Genomic DNA, 18,602 nt, shown 5'->3' on the forward strand with positions numbered 1-18,602 from the left:
AGGTTCTTGGCATTCGGGTCATCCCAACCCAGGTACCAGACACGTAGATGAAGGAAGCTCCAGATGACTCCAGTCTCCAACCTTCAAGTCACTTCCAAACTTTCAAGTCTTAGGGGGGCAGAAAGAAACATCTCCTCTGTGCCTTGTTCTAATTCCTAACCCATATAATCCATGAGCATAATAAAATGGTTGTTTGACATCGCTATGTTTTTTTTTAATATGATATAATCAATAATATAATTTATTGTCAAATTGGTTTTCAAACATCGCTATGTTTTAAAGTGGCTTATTATGTAGCAATAGTAACAGGAACTCAAAAACCGAGGGATTCATTAAGAGCCCTTCTTCCTTCTCATTCCCCATGGCTGCCCAGTCTCCAGAGCCCATCTCCTGAGCCTGAACAATCTTTCCTCAGACCACACTTCCTCTCTATGACACTGTTCCTGCCCTGGGCAGCTCTTCAACAACTTTCCTTTAATCTTTTGCAAGACCCTCCACTCTATGGTCTCTGGCTTCAATTGGGAGCATTCTCAAGTCTACTCCTTTGCAGAACTCTAGGGCTTTTTTTTTTTTTTTTTTTTTTCTGAAGCATGCATCTGACAAGTCCCTTTCTTGTTTAAATGGCTTTTCATTTTTCCTATTTTTAAAAAATTGAAGTATAGTTGACAATGTTACATTAATTCTCGGTGTACAACATAGTGATTCAACAACTCTACACATTATGCTATGCTCACCACAAATGTAACTCCCATCTGTCACCATACAACAAGATCACAATGCCATTGACTATATTCCCTATGCTGTACCTTTCATCCCCATGACTTACTCATTGTGTAACTGTAAACCTGTATCTCCCATTCCCCTTCACCCATTTTGCCAATTCCCACTCCCCACCCGCCTCTGGCAACCAACGGTTCGTTCTCTGTATTTATGGTTTTGTTTCTGCATGTTTGTTCACTTGTCTTATTTTTTTAGATTCTACATATAAATGAAATGATACAGTATTTATCATTTTCTGACCGATATTTCACTTAGCATAATACACTCTGGGTCCATCCATGTTGTTGCAAATAGCAAGATCTCATTCTTTTTTATGGCTAATATTCCATTGTATACGTATACCACATATTTTTTATCCACTCATCTATTGATGGACACTTTGGTTGCTTCCATATGTTGGCTATTGTATTTTGTTTTTAAAGTACACATCACACCCAGCATGGAGCCCAACGCAGGGCTTTGAACTCATGACCCTGAGACCGAGTCCTGAGCTGAGATCAAGAGTCAGACACTTAGCCAACTAAGCCACCTGGGCACCCCACTGGCTAGTGTAAATAATGCTGCAAATAAACATAAGGGTGCTTTTATTCTTTTAATTCAAAAATAATTAAACAGTAATGAAACACTAATTTAGTGTTTTTGCTTTCTCTGGATAAATACCCGGTAGTCGAATTTCTACTTTTGTTTCTATTTTTAATTTTTTGAGGAACGTTTATACTGTTTCCAACAGTGGCTGCGCCAATTTACATTCCAACCAACATGAGGGTTCCTTTTTCTCCACATCCTCACCATACTTGTTATTTCTGTCTTTTTGATTCTAGCCATTTGAATAGGTGTGAGGTGGTATCTCATTGCGGTTTTGATTTCCATCTTCCTGGTGATTAGAGATGCTGAACATCTGTTCATGTGTCTGTTGGCCATCTGGATGGCTTCTTTGGAGAAATGTTTATTCAGGTCCTCTGCCCGCTTTCAAATCAGATTATTTGTTTTTGTTTTTGTTTTCTCGGTGTTGAGTTGTATAAGTTCTTTATAGATCTTGAATATTAACCCCTTATTGGATATATCATTTGCAAGTATCTTCTCGCATTCATTAGGTTGTCTTTTCGTTTGGTTAACGGGTTTCTTTGCTGTGCAGAAGCTTTCTATTTTGGTATGGTCCCAATGGCTTTTCATTTCCTTAAGAAGAAAGTCCAAGTCCTTCTTGTAGCAGTGAAGAGCCTCTAAGAGATGGCACTTGCTATCACTTACTGCTCTCTGCCTCACTACCTACGCTCCAATAACCAACTTAACCTATTTCTTGGCCTCTCTCCTGTGCATTTTCACTCCCCTCCGCCTGGAATGCAATTTTCTTTCTCTTCTTTACCTGAGCCTCTAAGACCCAGCCTAGATGTTCCCTCTAGGCAACATCTCTATACTACTAGGTCTTGTCAGTCTGAGTTTAGCTGTTTCTTTTGGAGGATCGCATAAAAACCCAGGCATCTCTCTATCACTATGTATACTCTCACTCTACTGTGACCAAGTGAGACAGAGCAGGGACTGGACTTGAGTCCCCTCAATCCTGATTAAGCAACCCAGTGTCCCTTGATAGGTGAAGCCCTAGGCCCCTTAAGTAGCATATTTTGCAGGAATGTGGGAGCAGGATGCTTACCAAAGGAGGGTCTCGACTGGCAAAGACAAATTGAAACCAGCCTGCGCCAAGAGTGGACCCCAGCACTGACCTTTCACTGACTTCTTCCCCGATTATAATACTAAAAACACTCCCAGGGGTGGAGATTTAACATACTAATGAGACATGCAATGCACGATGAAGCATGTTCTGTTCACTATACCTGTGCACCCAATTTCCTGTATCTCTCCCCAACTACATGACTTAGAGTCACTCCTGCCCCATCTCAGTCTCTTTTAAAGAACGTTCTCTGGCCTTTGCCAGAGAGCCAGCACAAAGTACCCTTGTGCTTGAGCATAAGCTCCAATGAAAGCCTGAAACTCCTCTAGTCAATGCCTCTAGTAAATTTCTATTGCTTGGAGAACCCAAAGGACCTAAGTCAGTGACACAAGCCCTTCACTGTCTCATCTCTTCATCCAGTCGGTCAGAGTCCATGTCTGATTACTTTCTACGTCCCCAGGAACCAGCAAGGGAGAACTCCTTTGGAGATCTATACCTATACAGTTATCTACCACCTTTATTCCTTGATAAGTGGACTCCATTTTATCCAGGTGGCAATTTCGTTCATCGTAAGCCAATCAGGGCAACTTCATTAAAACTGTGTGTGTGTGTGTGTGTGTGTGTGTGTGTGTGTGTGTGAGGCATTGGTCTAGAAATGGGTATATTACTTGGTTCTGCCAGTGGAAAGTAAGAAGAGGTTTTGCAAAGACGGCAGAACAGATTTTCCTTCCTTATAAAATGAGAGAGGCATATTAATGAAGTCTGTTTTTCTGCCCATCCCCATTCTCCTGGCTTGGGAGGTTATGTGGCCATGGTGGTGATGTCTGGAACAATGGCAGCCATTTCATGGTCATGTTCAGGAAGCCCCTGGAAGAAAACCAATGGGATGGTGGACTGGAAGAATTATAATAAACTCAATTCTTGTTCAGACTCAGAACCTACTTCCTTCCAATTAAAAAAACTTTTTTAATGTTTATTTTTATTTTTGAGAGAGAGGAGATAGAGTGCGAGTCATGGAGGAGCAGAGAGAGAAGGAGACACAGAATCCAAAGCAGGCTCCAGGCTCCGAGCTGTCAGCACAGAGCCTGATGCAGTCTCGAACTCATGAACTGTGAGATCATGACCTGAGCAGAAGTCAGACGCTTAACTGACTGAGCCACCCAGGTGCCCTGAAAAATATCTTTATTTTTTATGTTAGAGGTTTCACTAGGTACCCCTTGTGATTATATCTTTAGGGTAGTGCTGATTAACTACTTACAAGCTAGTAGGGTTCCCACAGATTCCTTGGCTGTCCAGCTGTGCCTGGGGGTTGATACAGACCCTATTGTTCTTTATTTCATCTGAAATGACAAGATGGACACAGGCTTTGGTTGTTTTTGAGTCATAACCTTTACATAATAAACTGGTAAACACAAGCAAATTGCCTTCCTGAGTTTGTTGGGCCACTCTAGCAAATTATTGAACCTAAGGGGGTCACAGGAGCCCCTGATTTAGCTGGTCAGTCAGAAGTACAGGTGGCAAGCTGAGAAGTAGCATCTGAAATGGGGGCAGGCTTGTGGGATTGAGCCCTTTACTACACATTTGGTATCATGAGTGCTACATGGGCAGGGGTGCCTGGGTGGTTCAGTCAGTTAAGTATCTGACTCTTGATCTCAGGGTCATGAGTTCAAGCCCCATTTTGGGCTCCATGCCAGGCATGGAGCCTACTTAAAAAATAAACTAAAAACAAACAAACAAACAAACAAAAAACTGTTGTGTGAGTAGAGAAACAAGATTTTGACTATCTTCCATGCTTTTTATTGCTTGCCTTGAGTTCCTCTCATCTCACTAATTGTTTCTTTCATTTTCTTGAATCCCTGAAGGAGAAAGGGAGGGCCTGGACATCCAGATTCCTTGGTTCTTGACATTTAGAAGGCTGAATTCCTGTCTCCCACAGAAGGTTGGAGGTGAGGGGAATATTCAGACTTCTAAGAAGGGGATGCTGACAACACATCCAGGCTGCTTTCTGGAAACTGCAAGAAGCCTGGGTTTCTGTCACCTGATTGGTCCCAGCTCCACTGTCCCTCCCCCTTGTCCAATAAAGCATCTGCCCGAGTTGAGTCACTCTGCAGGAAGCCAGGAACTAGAGACAGAAAAAGGATCTCAGCTGGTGGTAAGTTGGGGGCTTGACAATTTCAAAACTTATTATTTGAACCTCTACCGTGTGGCAGATACCTCCTAAGCCCTTAGGCCGGGCTGTCCAATACAGAATCCACTTGCCACATATGGTTGTTGAGCTCTTGCTAGGCCAAACCGCGATGTGCTGGGAAGTGTGAAACCAATGTTATATTCAAAGACTTAGCATGAAAAAAGAACGTAAAATATCTGATTGGTAACTTTTTTTTTTAATATTTATTTTTGAGAGAGAGAAAACAAAGGCAGAGGAGGGGCAAGGAGAGACTGGGACAGAGGATCCAAAGCGGGCTCTGTGCTGACAGCACAGTGGGGCTCGAACCCACTCACTGTGAGATTATGACGCTCAACCAACTGAGCCACCCAGGAGCCCCCTGACTCATGACTCTTATATTGGTTACATTTTCAAATAATATTCTTTTGATATGTTGGCTTACATAGAATATATTATCAAAGTTAATATGTTATTATAATCAATTTATTTTACTTTGTAAAGAGAATGGTAACCCTCATATATGGCTCATATTTATGGCTTACATTTATGTTTCCATTGGAGAGCGTTACTCTAGAAGTATAACGTTGAAAGAATTTGGTAGTCTTCTAGCATATATGCTAACGTGGAGGATATTTAGAGTAGAAAATAAACAAATGGATACACAGGAAAAATATCTGGTATAGCTCCTCTGCATTATGGGCCAGGTGGGGCCTCTGAACATGTTAGTATCTAAGCTTGGACTGAATATTCAGTAAGAGCCAAATGTGGGAAGCCTGAAAGAGCATCGTAGGCAGAAGGAACAGAGGATCCAGAAGCCCTGAGATGGCAGTGAGCTCAGCATGTTGGAGGAATTGAAGGAATTCAATTTGGATGGAGCCCATTATGTAAGATCACAGTGAATGTATGAAGTACGATCCAGTGTGATGTTGTGATACATAATAAGAAATATATGTCGGGTCTTCATCCTGTTTCTGGCACCAAGCTCCTAAAACCCTGGGAATTTCCTAAGTGATGAGAGCAACAGAGGTGTCTTTTGTTATGTTAATGAGTGATTTGAGGGAGGCACCTAAGGCTGGGGGCTGGTTACCAGAACTTTCAGGTTCAGCCCCCTGACCTCCAGGGAGAGAAGTAGTGGTAGAAACTGAGTTCAATCCCCAATCCTCATTAACCCCAATGAGTTAATCAGTCATGCCTATGTCATGAACACTCCATAAAACCCCAAAAGGACGCAGGGTTCAGAGAGCTTCCGGGTTGGTGAAAACATATGGAGATGCCTGGAGAGCGGCACACCTGGAGGGCCCATAGAAGCCTCGCGCCTTTGCCTCATACCTGGCCCTATGCATCTCTTCCAACTGGCTGTTCCTAAGTTACAACCTTTTCTAATCAACTGGTGATCTAGTACATAAAATATTTCTCTGGGTTCTGGAAATCATTAAGTTTTGTGAGGAAGAGGTTATGGGAACCTCTGATTTACAGCCAGTCAGTCAGTCGCACAGGTACCCTGGGCTTGCAGCTGGTGTCTGATTTGGCCCAGGGGCAGGAGGGGCATCTTTTAGGACTGAACCTTTAACCGGTGTGATCTGACGGTGTCAGAACTGAGCTGAATTCTTGGAAATTGTTGGTGTGGGGACTCCCTCACACTTTGGAAATTGGGTCACAAAAGGATAGACAGGGCAGATCCAACAGTGCTTGGTAAGCTTGAGTTAGGAGTTTGGAAACCACTGGAGGGTGTTGAACAGAATAATGTCATGATCTGTGTTTTTAAAAGGTCATATGGCCACTGTCTGGAGAACGGATGTTTTGGGGAGAGTGGGGGGAGGCATTCGGAACAGGAACAAGCTATTTGCAAGGTCAGTGGAAACATGCAGACCAGAAGAGGGGGCATGGGCAAGGGCAGTGGAGATGGAAGTGATTCTGGGTGTGGATTCAGTTGCTTTGCAGACAGAATCTATAAACTTGAATTGCTTTGGGTGATAAGGCAAAGACAGCAAGGATACGGTTTAGATTTGGAGCTTTAACAGCTGGGTGTTTACATTCCAAATAGATACAGGATACTGTGAGAGAGGCAGATTTGGGAGGATGGAATAGTTGAGTTTGGTTTGGGTAATGTCAGGTTTGGAGTGCCTATGGCATTCCCACAGGGAGGTGTCAGGAAGTCAGGTGGTTATATCAGGCTAGAGCTCTAAGGAGAAGCCAAGGCTGATGCCTTAGATGAGAAGTTTTCAGTATAGGTGCCCTGGGTTGGCTCAGCTGGTGGAGCGTGGGACTCTTGACCTCGGGGTTGTTGGGTGTGGAGATGACTTAAATAAACAAAAAACCTAAAAAGGAAGTTATCAGTGTAGTATTATAAGCCACGAGACCAGATGATACTACCTATGGAAAGACTACATAGAGAGGATGGAGGGGAGCAGGTACAAACCCTGGGCTGCCCTAACATTGAAAGTGAAATTTAGAGGGGGCTCTTGACTGGCTCAGTCAGTGGAGTGTGTGACTCTTGATCTCAGGGCTGTGACTTTAAACCCCATGTTGGGTATAGAGATTTCTTAAAAATGAAATCTTTAAAAAACAGAACAGGATGGTTTCTTTTTATTTTTAAATATTCATTTATTTGTTTATTTACTTATTAGGTTTATTTTTGAGAGACAGTGTGGGGGAGGAGCAAAAGGAGAGGGGGACAGAGGATCTAAAGTAGGCTCTGTGCTGACAGCAGAGACCCCAACTCAGGGCTTGAATCCACAAACTGTGAGATCATGAGCTGAAGTTGGATGCTTAACCCATTGAGCCACCCAGGTGCCCCACTTATTTTTTAAAGTAAGCTTCACACCCAGCGTGGAGCCCAACGTGGGGCTTGAACTCACGACCCTGAGATCAAGACCTGAGCTCAAAACCTGAGCTGAGATCAAGAGTCAGATGTTTGACCAGCTGGGACCCTTGGGTCCCCAGGCTGGTTTCTTTTTATTTAAAAAAAAATTTTTTTGAAGTTTATTTATTTTGAGAGAGAGAGAGAGTGAGAGCTGGGTAGGGGCAGAGAGAGAGGGGAGAGAGAATCCCAAGCACGCTTTGCACTGTCAGCACAGAGCCTGATGCGGGGCTTGAATTCACGACCATGAATCCATGACCTGAGCCCAGATCAAGTCTGTTGCTTAACTGACTCAGCCACCCAGGAGCCCCTGGGATGGTTTCTTTGTAAGGGGAAGAGATAAGATAACATAATCTAATTTTAAGAAAATCTTGGGTTTTTGTTCTTGGTAAAAAAGAAAAAGGGATAATGCAGGAGGAAAGTTCTTGGGAAGGTGAGGTAGAGAGGGATCCAGAGCAAACATGGGAAGGTAGCCACTGGGATGAACGAGAACTCTACACTGACTGTAGCAGTGCAGGCAGATTGGAAGGTTTGGGGCAGGGAAGGCTAAAAAGGTCCAATGGTTACCATTTTCCCGTTAAAATATGAGGCAAAGGCATCAGATGAGCACACAGATGAGGAGGGGAGAGGCCAGGGAAGCAGACAGGAGGAAGTGGAACTACAACAGTTATTTCAAAACTTGGAAATGCAAATATGCTGGAGAAGTAGAGTCAGCAGACACACAAATGCTGAGCTGCCATATGAAATTCGGTCAGAAATCCAACTGTGCCCCTTAGTAATTGCGACACTGGACAAGTCACTTCCCCTGCCAGAGTCATGGCTTCCTTTTACGTTATGTGGTAATGATACTTCAGTTTTTTATTTTTTTTAAGTTTATTTATTTATTTTGAGAGAGAGCAAGGTAGGGGCAGAGAGACAGGGAGAGAGAGCGAATCCCAAGCAGGCTCCGCGATCACAGAGCCCGATGTTGGGCTCGAGCTCACAAACAGCGAGATCATGACCTGAGCAGAAGTCAAGAGTGGGACGCTTAATTGACTGAGCCACCCAGGCGCCCCAATGATGTGGTAATCATACTTATCCAAAAGCAAGACTGTTGTAATTGGAGATCATAAAAGGTACAGTGACTGGCACATTTGAGGGGCTTACCAAATAGTAGTCATCATAATCCACTGGGGTATCGTCTGTGGTTTGCAGGTTCTGTGTCCCACACTGCAACCAGGGTGCGGCCCTAATTTTACAACTTTGTCTCACTGGCCTTTCCTCTCCTGTCATTGCACAATTGGCTTTCCCTGTTGCAGCAACATCATCCCTTCTGAGTGCCTTGTAGGGTGCTTAGTGAGTGGGTAGAGAGAACTTGACTCTGTTATGAAAGTATAGCAGGTGGAAGAAGGTTGAGAGGACAATTCTGGTGGAATCTGTCTGGTTGAGCTCAAATTCTGGCACACGTCAATCCTCAAACGCCATACACAAGGGTTGTGGTGAGGGCTACAGGAACTCTTGGCATATGGAAAATGCTCGTAAGTACTAGCTGCTACTGTTGTGAGCACTGTACTTGACCTGAACTTGAGATTCCATGATGCGTGGATGGCCCAGGACTAAGCCCCAGGGCAAGCATAGAGCCTGGGGAAAACAGAAAGTTCCCATCTGTTAGACTCACTTGGTCTTGCCTGAAAGATTTCCATGTCCGCTCTCAACTAACCCTCACCTGAAAATCAGTCTCCTCCATAAAATGGCCTCTATTCTGTGGAGGAGCAAACTGAAGCTCAAAGAGATGTCACCAAGAACCCACTGGGCAGGTGTCAGATGAGAATACAGACTGACCTCCCCCCAGAGCCCAACACTCTTCATACTGTTAACAGTGGCTCTCAACTGGGAGTGATTCTCCCCCACCCACCCACCCAGGGGACATTTGATAATGTCTGTAGATACTTTTGCATGTCACAACTGGGGGTGGGGCTGCTAGATGGGGGCCAGGGATGTTGCTAAAACATTGTACAATGTACAGGAAAGTCTTCCACAGCTAAGCATTATCCAGTTCCAAATGTTCAATGGTGCCAAGGCTGAGAAACTCTGCATGACATTAAGCAATGTGCCTCCTCTGCTGACTCTGAGTCTAGCGCTTCCCTCACTAAGCTGTAACTGGCTCCTAATCAATTTCTCTTATCTACTCACCCTCGGTGTAGTTTTCTGCTAGTAAACAGGAGCCTTGTAATCCTCTTGGCTAAGCAATCAGCCTGATAGGTGGAATGCATATGAATTATTATGGGAATATGGAGAACTATCCTTTCCCAAAGTAATAGCCAAAAGAGTGTCAATTTTATAGTATAACCGGCCAAGTTTCAGTAGAGTGGGGGTCCTAGTTGGAGTGGTAGTTGATGTTGTCCATGAATAGGGAGGCTGTAAGATGGTTCATGGATTGGAAATGGCCATTGTTGAAATGTTTCAGGTGTGTGCAAGATGGAAACCAACCTCTCCATCACTCCGAATGAATATGAAGAGATACTCCACGAGTCTGCTGGCTACACTGTTCTGTGGATCCTATCACTGGTGGTGCTTGGGATCACCTTTGTCCTTGGCATCCTGGGCAATGGGCTTGTGATCTGGGTGGCTGGATTCCGGATGGCACGCAGTGTCACCACCATCTGTTACCTGAACTTGGCCTTGGCCGACTTCTCTTTCACTGCCACTCTGCCATTTCTCATTGTCTCAATGGCCATGAAAGAACGGTGGCCTTTTGGCTGGTTCCTGTGTAAGGTGATTCACATTGTGGTGGACATCAACCTGTTTGGAAGTGTCTTCCTCATTGCTTTCATTGCCCTGGACCGCTGTATTTGTGTCTTGCATCCAGTCTGGGCCCAGAACCACCGCACTGTAAGTCTGGCTACAAAACTCATCATTGGACCCTGGATTTTTGCCCTAGTCCTTACCTTGCCAGTTTTCATCTTCTTGACTACAGTAAATGATGGAACAGGGAATATATACTGTACTTTCAACTTTGCACACTGGGGCAACAGTATTGAACAGAGGTTGAAGGTGGCTATCACCATGTTGACAATCAGAGGGATCATCCGGTTTATCATTGGCTTCAGTATGCCAATGTCCATTGTTGCTATCTGCTATGGGCTCATTGCTGCCAAGATACGTAAAAAAGGCATGATTAAATCCAGCCGTCCCTTAAGGGTCCTTACTGCTGTTGTGGCTTCCTTCTTTCTCTGTTGGTTCCCCTTTCAAATGGTTGCCCTTTTAAGCACAGTCTGGCTCAAACAGATACTGTTTGAGGGCAAGTACAAAATCCTTGATGTCCTGACTAATCCAACAAGCTCCCTGGCCTTCTTCAACAGCTGCCTCAATCCAATCCTTTACGTCTTCATGGGCCAAGACTTCCGAGAGAGACTGATCCACTCCCTGCCTGCCAGTCTGGAGAGGGCCCTTACTGAGGACTTATCCCAGACCAGTGACACAACAAACAAATCCACTTTACCTCATGAAGAAGCAGAGTTACAGGCAATGTGAGGGCAGCTGGGGGACATTTTTGAGCTCTGTATGCTCCTACCCTTCTCCCATTTCCAGCTCCATCTTACCTTGGGTCATACTGAGACACGCATCATGAAAGGAAAAAGTAACGTAAGAAGTCATTTTTGGATTTTGGGCCTCAGCTTCTTCCCCTGGGATAAGTGGAGACTGTAAAGGGGTACAAGGGAGGAGAAGAGAAAGTGATGGGGAACTGGTAATGCTTAGATAAGAGGGTATGGTAAGGGGAAAACTTTAGTTATTTTACCATTAAGATGTTCGCTGTAGGTTTTATTTTAAGCTATTTTTAATAAGATTACAGGAATTTCTTTGTATTAATAGTTTACGAAGAGTTTTCTTCCTTTAAAAATCATGAATGGCTATAGAACTGTATCAAATGAATTTTATGCATATATGAAGATATTATTTTTATCCTTTTATTTACGCCATCATACATTACCTTGATTGATTTTTGCATGTGAAACTACCCTTGCGTTCCTAGAATAAACCAGGATTGGTCATGATGTATTTTGTCTAATTATAATTTACGTCACTAGATTTGTTTATAACTTATGCATTTATGTTTATGTAAAGATGGGTCTGTTATTTTCCTTTCCACTAATATCCTGGTCAGCTTTTGCACCAAACTTCTAATGGCCTCCTACACAGACTTGGGAAGTGATTTCTCTGACTATATTCTTTCATAAATGTTCAGAAATTCACCAGCAAAGACAGTTGGCCCTGGGTTTTCTTTCTGGGAAGGCTTTTAGTAACGAGTTCAATTTCTTTCATAGTTATGGGACTATTCAGATTTTCTATTTCCTCTTCCGTCAATTTTGACAAACTGTGACTTTTAATGAATTTAGCCATTTCATCCAAACTGTCAAATCTATTGGCATGAAATGGTATAATAACTGTGTGTAGTACTTGGTATGCTTTCCTTTACATAATGAGGATGTAAGCTATCTGAAGGCAGGGATTTTGGTCCATATTGTTCACCAATGGATCCCCATACCATATGTGTAAAATAGTGCCTAACATGTGATAGACAAACACTCAATAAATATTGAATTGATGAATAAATAAACAATGGTATCATCCAGATATCAAGTGAGAGCCTTTATTTTATTAAAACATTTTTTAATGTTTTATTTATTTTTGAGAGAGAGAGAGAGAGAGAGAGACAGAGCATGATTAGGGGAGGAGCAGAGAGAGGGAGACACAGAATCTGAAGCAGGCTCCAGGCTCTGAGCTGTCAGCACAGAGCCCAGCATGGGGATTGAACTTGTGAACCATGAGATCATGACCTGAGCTGAAGTTGGACGCTTAACCGACTGAGCCACCCAGGCGCCCCAAGTGAGAACCTTTAAAGCTAGCTAAAATGATCTCTGACCCTCATATCATTGTAGTTTACAAGATTTACAAATTCCCATGTGGCTTACATTTTTATGAATCTGGTTTTGAATTTCTACTTCAAGTAAAGCACTCTGACTGTTGCTTGGTGCTTCTGTTTTGACATAAATCAGTCTACAATAATACTCGGCTTTTTTTTTTTTCATTTTCTTTTTTTTTTTTTTTTTTTGGCTTTCTGCAAATAATCACTTGCAAATAATCCATTACTGTGTAACATACTTTCCTGATGCATTGGCAAAAGAAAGAACTCAAAATAAATATTAGGTAGTCTTGTTATCAAAAGTCCTTCACCCAGGGGCTCCTGGGTGGCTCAGTCGGTTAAGCGTCCAACTTCGGCTCAGGTCATGATCTCACGGTTTGTGGGTTCAAGTCCCACATCGGGCTCTGTGCTGACAGCTCAGAGCCTGAAGCCTGCTTGGGATTCTGTGTCTCCCTCTCTCTCTGCCCCTCCCCTGCTCATGCTCTGTCTCTCTCTCTGTCAAAAATAAATAAACATTAAAAAAAAATAAAAATAAATAAAAAATCTTAAAAAAAAAAAGATTCCTATACCCAGCAATCCCACATACCCTCAATTTTATATATTCATGTCAACAGCACATGTTTTCACAAATGGTCACTGTAGAATTGTTTACAACAGCCCCAAACTATAAACAACCCAAAAGTTCATTAACAGAAAAGTTAGTAATAGTAAATTACTAATAGTAATAGTAAAGTAGTAATAGTAAATTACTCTTCAGCAATAAAATATTTAAAAACTACAACATGAATCTATCACATAGACAAAATAAAAAGACAACAGTATGTACAGCATTCCATTTATGTTTTCAAAATTTTTAGTTAATAAAGTTGAACTGTATATTTATTTATTTATTTATTTTGAGAGAGAGGGGGCGAGCACAAGCGGAGGAGGGGCAGAGAGAGGAAGAGAGAGAATCCCAAGCAGACTCTGTACCATCAGTGCAGAGCTGGACACGGGGCTCAAATCCACAAACCATGAGCTCATGACCTGAGCCCAAATCAAGAGTCAGACGCTTAAATGACTGAGCCCCCCAGATGCCCCTAAACTATACAGTTTAGAGATACAGACCTATGCAGTAAAATTATGAAGGAAAGTGATGAATTGATTGCCATAATCAAGATAGTGGTTATATAATTGGAAGAAAGGAGAGAAACTGATCAGGAAAATGTATGTTGCAGCTGATGGCTTCTGGAATGCTGTGATCTCTACTGCTGGTGGTCCATGGGGATTTCCTTTATGCAAATATGTTAATCTCCATGTTTGTCTTCTATCTGTTTTTGCCCTTAGGTTTGTTATATTCCTTTTTTTTTTTTTTTTTTAACAGTTCAGGGAAATTCAGATCCCTTTTCCTTCATACCAGGAAAACTTCATAGCTTCTGGATTTAGGCTGATTCAAGTAGGCAACCCATTCATGCAGACACTACAGTTCTCTAAATTTGGATGTATTAGGACAGGGAGAGCTGAGGGGTCAAAGGGAAGCAAGCAGCAGTGAACACTCCCAGCTTTGGTGTCCTTTAAGCACTCTTAAAGAAACCAGACTTAGAAATAGAGCTCCACCTTGTGGCTTCCAGAAAACTAAGCAAGGAAACAGGCGACTGGCCGCCTCCTCAGCTCTACAACCTAACCTCACCGGGAGAGATCCTCTGAAGAACCAGATTCTCTTCCAGGTGAGTTCCCCCAAAGTGAATTTCCAAGTGCATCTGAACAAGGAAATCTGTTTTGTAATCCAGGAAGTCCCTCTCATTCATTCCAGAATGTTCATTCCAGAGATAGGAGAGTGGGCATGTCTCCTTTATCTCATCCCACCCTAAGATACTAGATAAACTCGCTACTAGATAAAAAGGAACTTTATGTGAATGTCTCATAATCTTGGGACACTGAAGATTGAGCAACTGTGTTTTTTCCTTGTGTTTCCATCTCCTGGCTCTCCCAGCTCCAAATACCATCTAGGTAACTGTTTCCTAAATAAGGATCTACAACTGATGCTGTTCCATCAGAATCACCTGGGGAGGTGTGTTTTTAAACATGGGTTAAGGAGCGCCTGGGTGGCGCAGTCAGTTAAGCTTCCGACTTCAGCCAGGTCACGATCTCGCGGTCCGTGAGTTCGAGCCCCGCGTCGGGCTCTGGGCTGATGGCCTGGAGCCTGTTTCCGGTTCTGTGTCTCCCTCTCTCTCTGCCCCTCCCCCGTTCATGCTCTGTCTCTCTCTGTCCCAAAAATAAATAAACGTTGAAAAAAAAATTAAAACAAAAACATATATATATATATATATGGGTTAGGTCACTGCAGCACCAAGCCATCTGATCAGACAGAGTCTGATACAGAAGGCAGGAATCTGTATTCATTCACAAAGCTTCCTGGTAGCTATTTGTACAATCAGATTCCTGTGCTGATTAGCAGTTGAATAAGTGTTCTCTTTACAAGAGAACCGACTAAGAACCAGTATCAGATCTTGGAGACCCGGATATATCTTTAAAGTCCACACCCAAGAACAAATGGTCTTATGGGGTGGTGAGGCAGCTCTTAGGAGGGCAATGTGGGCAGTTAAGTTAGCAAAATAAAAAAAAATTTTAATGTTTATTTACTTTTGAGAGAGAGAGAGAGCACACAAGCGAGAGAACACATGAGCAGGGGAGGGGCAGAGAGAGGGGGAGAGAGAGAATCCCAAGCAGGCTCTGTGCTCTCAGCCCAGAGCCTGATGCGGGGCTTGAACTCACGAACCATGAGATCATGACCTGAGCCAAAGTCGGTCACCCAACCGACTGAGCCACTCAGGCGCCCCAGCAAAATAAATCTTAACAGAAAGGTTGCTGTACAGTATCTTGTTTGAGATCCTCTGGAGCTGCTTTGGTCTTGAAATGGCAGATGGGGGTGAGGTAATTCTATTCTAAAAGGAGAGGTTCTCAGGATCAGCTAACAAGTTACTAATCAGGAAGACATCTTCCTCACCCTTTCCAACTCCAAATTCTCAGCCTCCATAATCATGTGAGTGGATACCTCACAATAAATCACACACCTGCACCCATGCAACCTATTGGTCCTGTTTCTTTGGAGAACCCTAATATATTTTTAAAAATTATTGTTCATTGTTGGGTGTAATGGTGGCTATAGTCTTTTTAAACCCTTATCTGTTACGGATACATACTAAAGTATTTGCAGGGAAAATGACATGACACATGATATCTGATTAGAGATAATCCCCAGAGGAGAAAAAGGCAATCAGTGAGAGATCAGCAGAATGTTTTCAACTTTTGAAGCTGACGACTCTTGCATATGTTTCCATTTTCCACTTCAAAGTCTTTCAAAAGTCACTCTATGGCCCCACAAATCCACTCCTAGATAAATGCATAAATGCCCTACCAACAAACGTGTGCCTATGAACACTAGGGCACATGCATCGTAGGTAAGGGAAAAACACAGCTGAACAAGTGTGTGTCCAAGATTATAAAATACGCACATATTTCATAATAGCACCAAACTGGAAACAAATCTAATGTCCATCAACCATAGGATAAACAATTGCAGGGGGGCCTGGGTGGCTCAAGTTGGCTAAGCGTCTGACTTCGGCTCAGGTCATGATCTCACGGTTTGTGGGTTCGAGCCCTGCATCGGGCTCTGTGCTGGCAGCTCAGAGCCTGGAGCCTGCTTCAAGATTCTGTATCTCCCTTTCTCTCTGCCCGTCCCCTGCTTGCACTCTGAATGTCTCTCTCTCTCTCAAAAGTAAATGAGTAAACATTTAAAAAATTGCAGTATATTCCTAAAATGAATTACTATACAATAAGATAACTGAAGTAGTCTGCACAACATGGATCAATCTTAAGATCATCACACTAAATGAAAAAGCCACAGATATCAGAATAGATCTGTTATATTCTTTTTTACGTGCAGTTTTCCAAAAGGCAAAATTAAACTCTACTACTTAGGTACACATAATTAGGTTTATTTTATTTTCTTTTTAGATTTTTAAACTATGTATTTAATAGCAAAACCTTCAGTAATGGGGATACAAACATGCCTTGGAAAATGCAAAAGCAATGAACTCAATGTAATGGTAGGGGCACCTGGGTGACTCAGTTGGTGAAGTGTCCAACTTCAGCTCAGGTCACGATCTTGTGGCTCGTGAGTTCAAGCCCCGCTTTGGGGTCTGTGCTGACAGCTCAGAGGCTGGAGCCTGCTTCGGATTCTGTGTCTCCCTCTCTCCCTGCCCCTTCCCTGCTTGTGCTCTGTCTCTCTTTCTCTCTCAAAAAATAAATAAACTTTTTTTTAAGGGGGGGGCATTAAAAAAATGAATTCATTCCTTTCCCTTTACACTAAAGAAGCCTCTTGGCTTCTGGGTTCCAAGCAGTCTGAAGTAGGGCATCCTATTCATATCAGAGCTATGTTATCTAAAATTGGGCTTATTAGAAGAGAGAAATCTGGGAGATCAAAGAGACAGCAAGCAAAACAACTTGGGCCTGACCTGAGATTGATGCCACTCCTATTTTATTTGTTCAAGAGCTAATGAAAACTTGAGTTAGAACACAACCCCAATGGGGGCGCCTGGGTGGCTCAGTTGGTTAAGCATCTGACTTTGGCCCAGGTCATGATCTCATAGTTTATGAGTTCGAGCCTCACTAGAGTCCTGACAGTGCAGAGCCTGCTTGGGATTCTCTCTCCCTCTCCCTCTCCCTCTGCCACCGCCATGCTCTGTCAAAAATAAATAAAAATTTAAAAAAAGAAAAAAGAAAAAAAAAAAAAAAGAACACAAACCCCACCCAGTGGTTACTTGGAGCTCTGGCACAATTAAGGAAGAGGAAGTTTGGCAGAATCTCATTTCTTCACCCCCGTTGGGAGAGACTCCTAACTCACCTACCTCTCTGTCAGCTTCTCCAGATTGAGTTTTCTGGGGCCCCCAAACAAACAACCTTCCAAGAAATCCAGGATATCCTCATCCATCCAAATGTGTATTCAAGAGACTGGCCCTCCCCTCACCCCTCACTGTTACTAGGCTGAAGAAAATAGGTTATAACTGCTGTATACTGTTCGCCCCTGAATTCCCAGCTTCCCCCACCCTCCCCCAAATATCTTCCCCAAATACCACCTGTGGCAATTTTTCCATAAGTCCACAGTGGACTTTCCGTAATGTCCACAACATTTATTTGCGACAACAAGAATGCACCTTAAAGGCACTATGCTAAGTGAAACAAATCTGAGGAAGACAAGTACTGTATGATCTCACTTAAGTGTGGAATCTAAAAACAAAACAAAACAAAACAAAAAAAACCACATCAAACTCCTAGAGAAAGAGATCAACCAACAGTGATTGTTGGTGACCAACAGTGGGAACAGGGGCAGGGGAATCAGAGGCAGGTGGTCAAAGGTACAAACTTCCAGTTACCAGATGAAGAAGTACTGGGGACGGAATGGACACCATGATGATGATGGGGAACACTACCATACAGGGTACTTGAAAGTTGTTAAGAGGGTAAATCCTAAGAGCTCTCATTACAAGGAAAAACAAATTTTTTTTTCTTTTTTTGCTTTCTCTTTATTGCATCTAAGAGATGATAGATGATGGACAAGGCAATTTACTGTGGTGATCATTCCACAATATATGTAAGCCAAACTACTGTGTGATACACCGTAAACTTAACGGTGTTTCATGTCAATTAGATCCCAACAAAACTGCATATTTTACTTTACTTTATTTATTAAAAATGTTTTTTAACGCTTATTTTTGAGATACAAAACAAACGCATGTGGGGGAAGGGGAGAGAGAGGGGGAAACAGAATCCAAAGTAGGCTCTGCCCTGTCAGCACAGAGCCCCACAGGGAGCTTGAACTCAGGAACCATGAAATCATGATCTGAGCTGAAGTTAGACACTCAAATGACTGAGCCACCCAGGTGCCCCTAAAACTACATATTTAAAAAAAATTGTTTAATGTTTATATTTGAGAGAGAGAGAGAGAGAGAGCAAGCAGTGGAGGGTCAGAGAGAGAGAGGGAGACACAGAATCCGAAGCAGGCTCCAGGCTCTGAGCTGTCAGCACAGAGCCCCACATGGGGCTCAAACCCACAGACTGCGAGATCATTACCTGAGCCAAAGTCGGATGCTTAACCAACGGAACCACCCAGGTGCCCCCAATTTTTTTTTAATGTTTATTTATTTTTGAGAGAGACAGGGAGAGAGAGACAGAGAGACAGACTGGG

General features: G+C 42.9%; 1 protein-coding gene and 1 long non-coding RNA gene across 3 annotated transcripts in view; one reads left to right on the plus strand and one right to left on the minus strand.

Moving 5' to 3' along the window:
* Nucleotides 1–1,275: 1,275 nt before the first annotated feature.
* The window catches only part of LOC128313289 (uncharacterized), a 32,239-nt gene continuing 14,912 nt past the window's right edge, over nucleotides 1,276–18,602 (minus strand). For both annotated transcript variants that reach the window (XR_008293790.1, XR_008293789.1), the window contains 2 exons: nucleotides 3,705–3,786; nucleotides 1,276–3,313 (listed from right to left, as the gene is read on the minus strand). This is a non-coding gene — a long non-coding RNA (uncharacterized LOC128313289). The remainder of the gene's footprint in view (nucleotides 3,314–3,704; nucleotides 3,787–18,602) is intronic.
* FPR2 (formyl peptide receptor 2) lies at nucleotides 4,265–12,079 on the plus strand. Its single transcript, XM_027037149.2, has 2 exons — nucleotides 4,265–4,598; nucleotides 9,920–12,079. The coding sequence occupies exon 2, from the start codon at nucleotides 9,931–9,933 to the stop codon at nucleotides 10,984–10,986; it is 1,056 nt and encodes a 351-aa protein (XP_026892950.1). The 5' UTR covers nucleotides 4,265–4,598; nucleotides 9,920–9,930; the 3' UTR covers nucleotides 10,987–12,079.

This window comes from Acinonyx jubatus, chromosome E2, assembly GCF_027475565.1.
Source record: "Acinonyx jubatus isolate Ajub_Pintada_27869175 chromosome E2, VMU_Ajub_asm_v1.0, whole genome shotgun sequence".
NCBI classification, from domain to species: Eukaryota; Metazoa; Chordata; class Mammalia; order Carnivora; family Felidae; genus Acinonyx; species Acinonyx jubatus.

Bases quoted from the DNA above. Each gene is read 5' to 3' on its own strand.
- FPR2 (XM_027037149.2), top strand. From the start codon at position 9,931: ATGGAAACCAACCTCTCCATCACTCCGAATGAATATGAAGAGATACTC.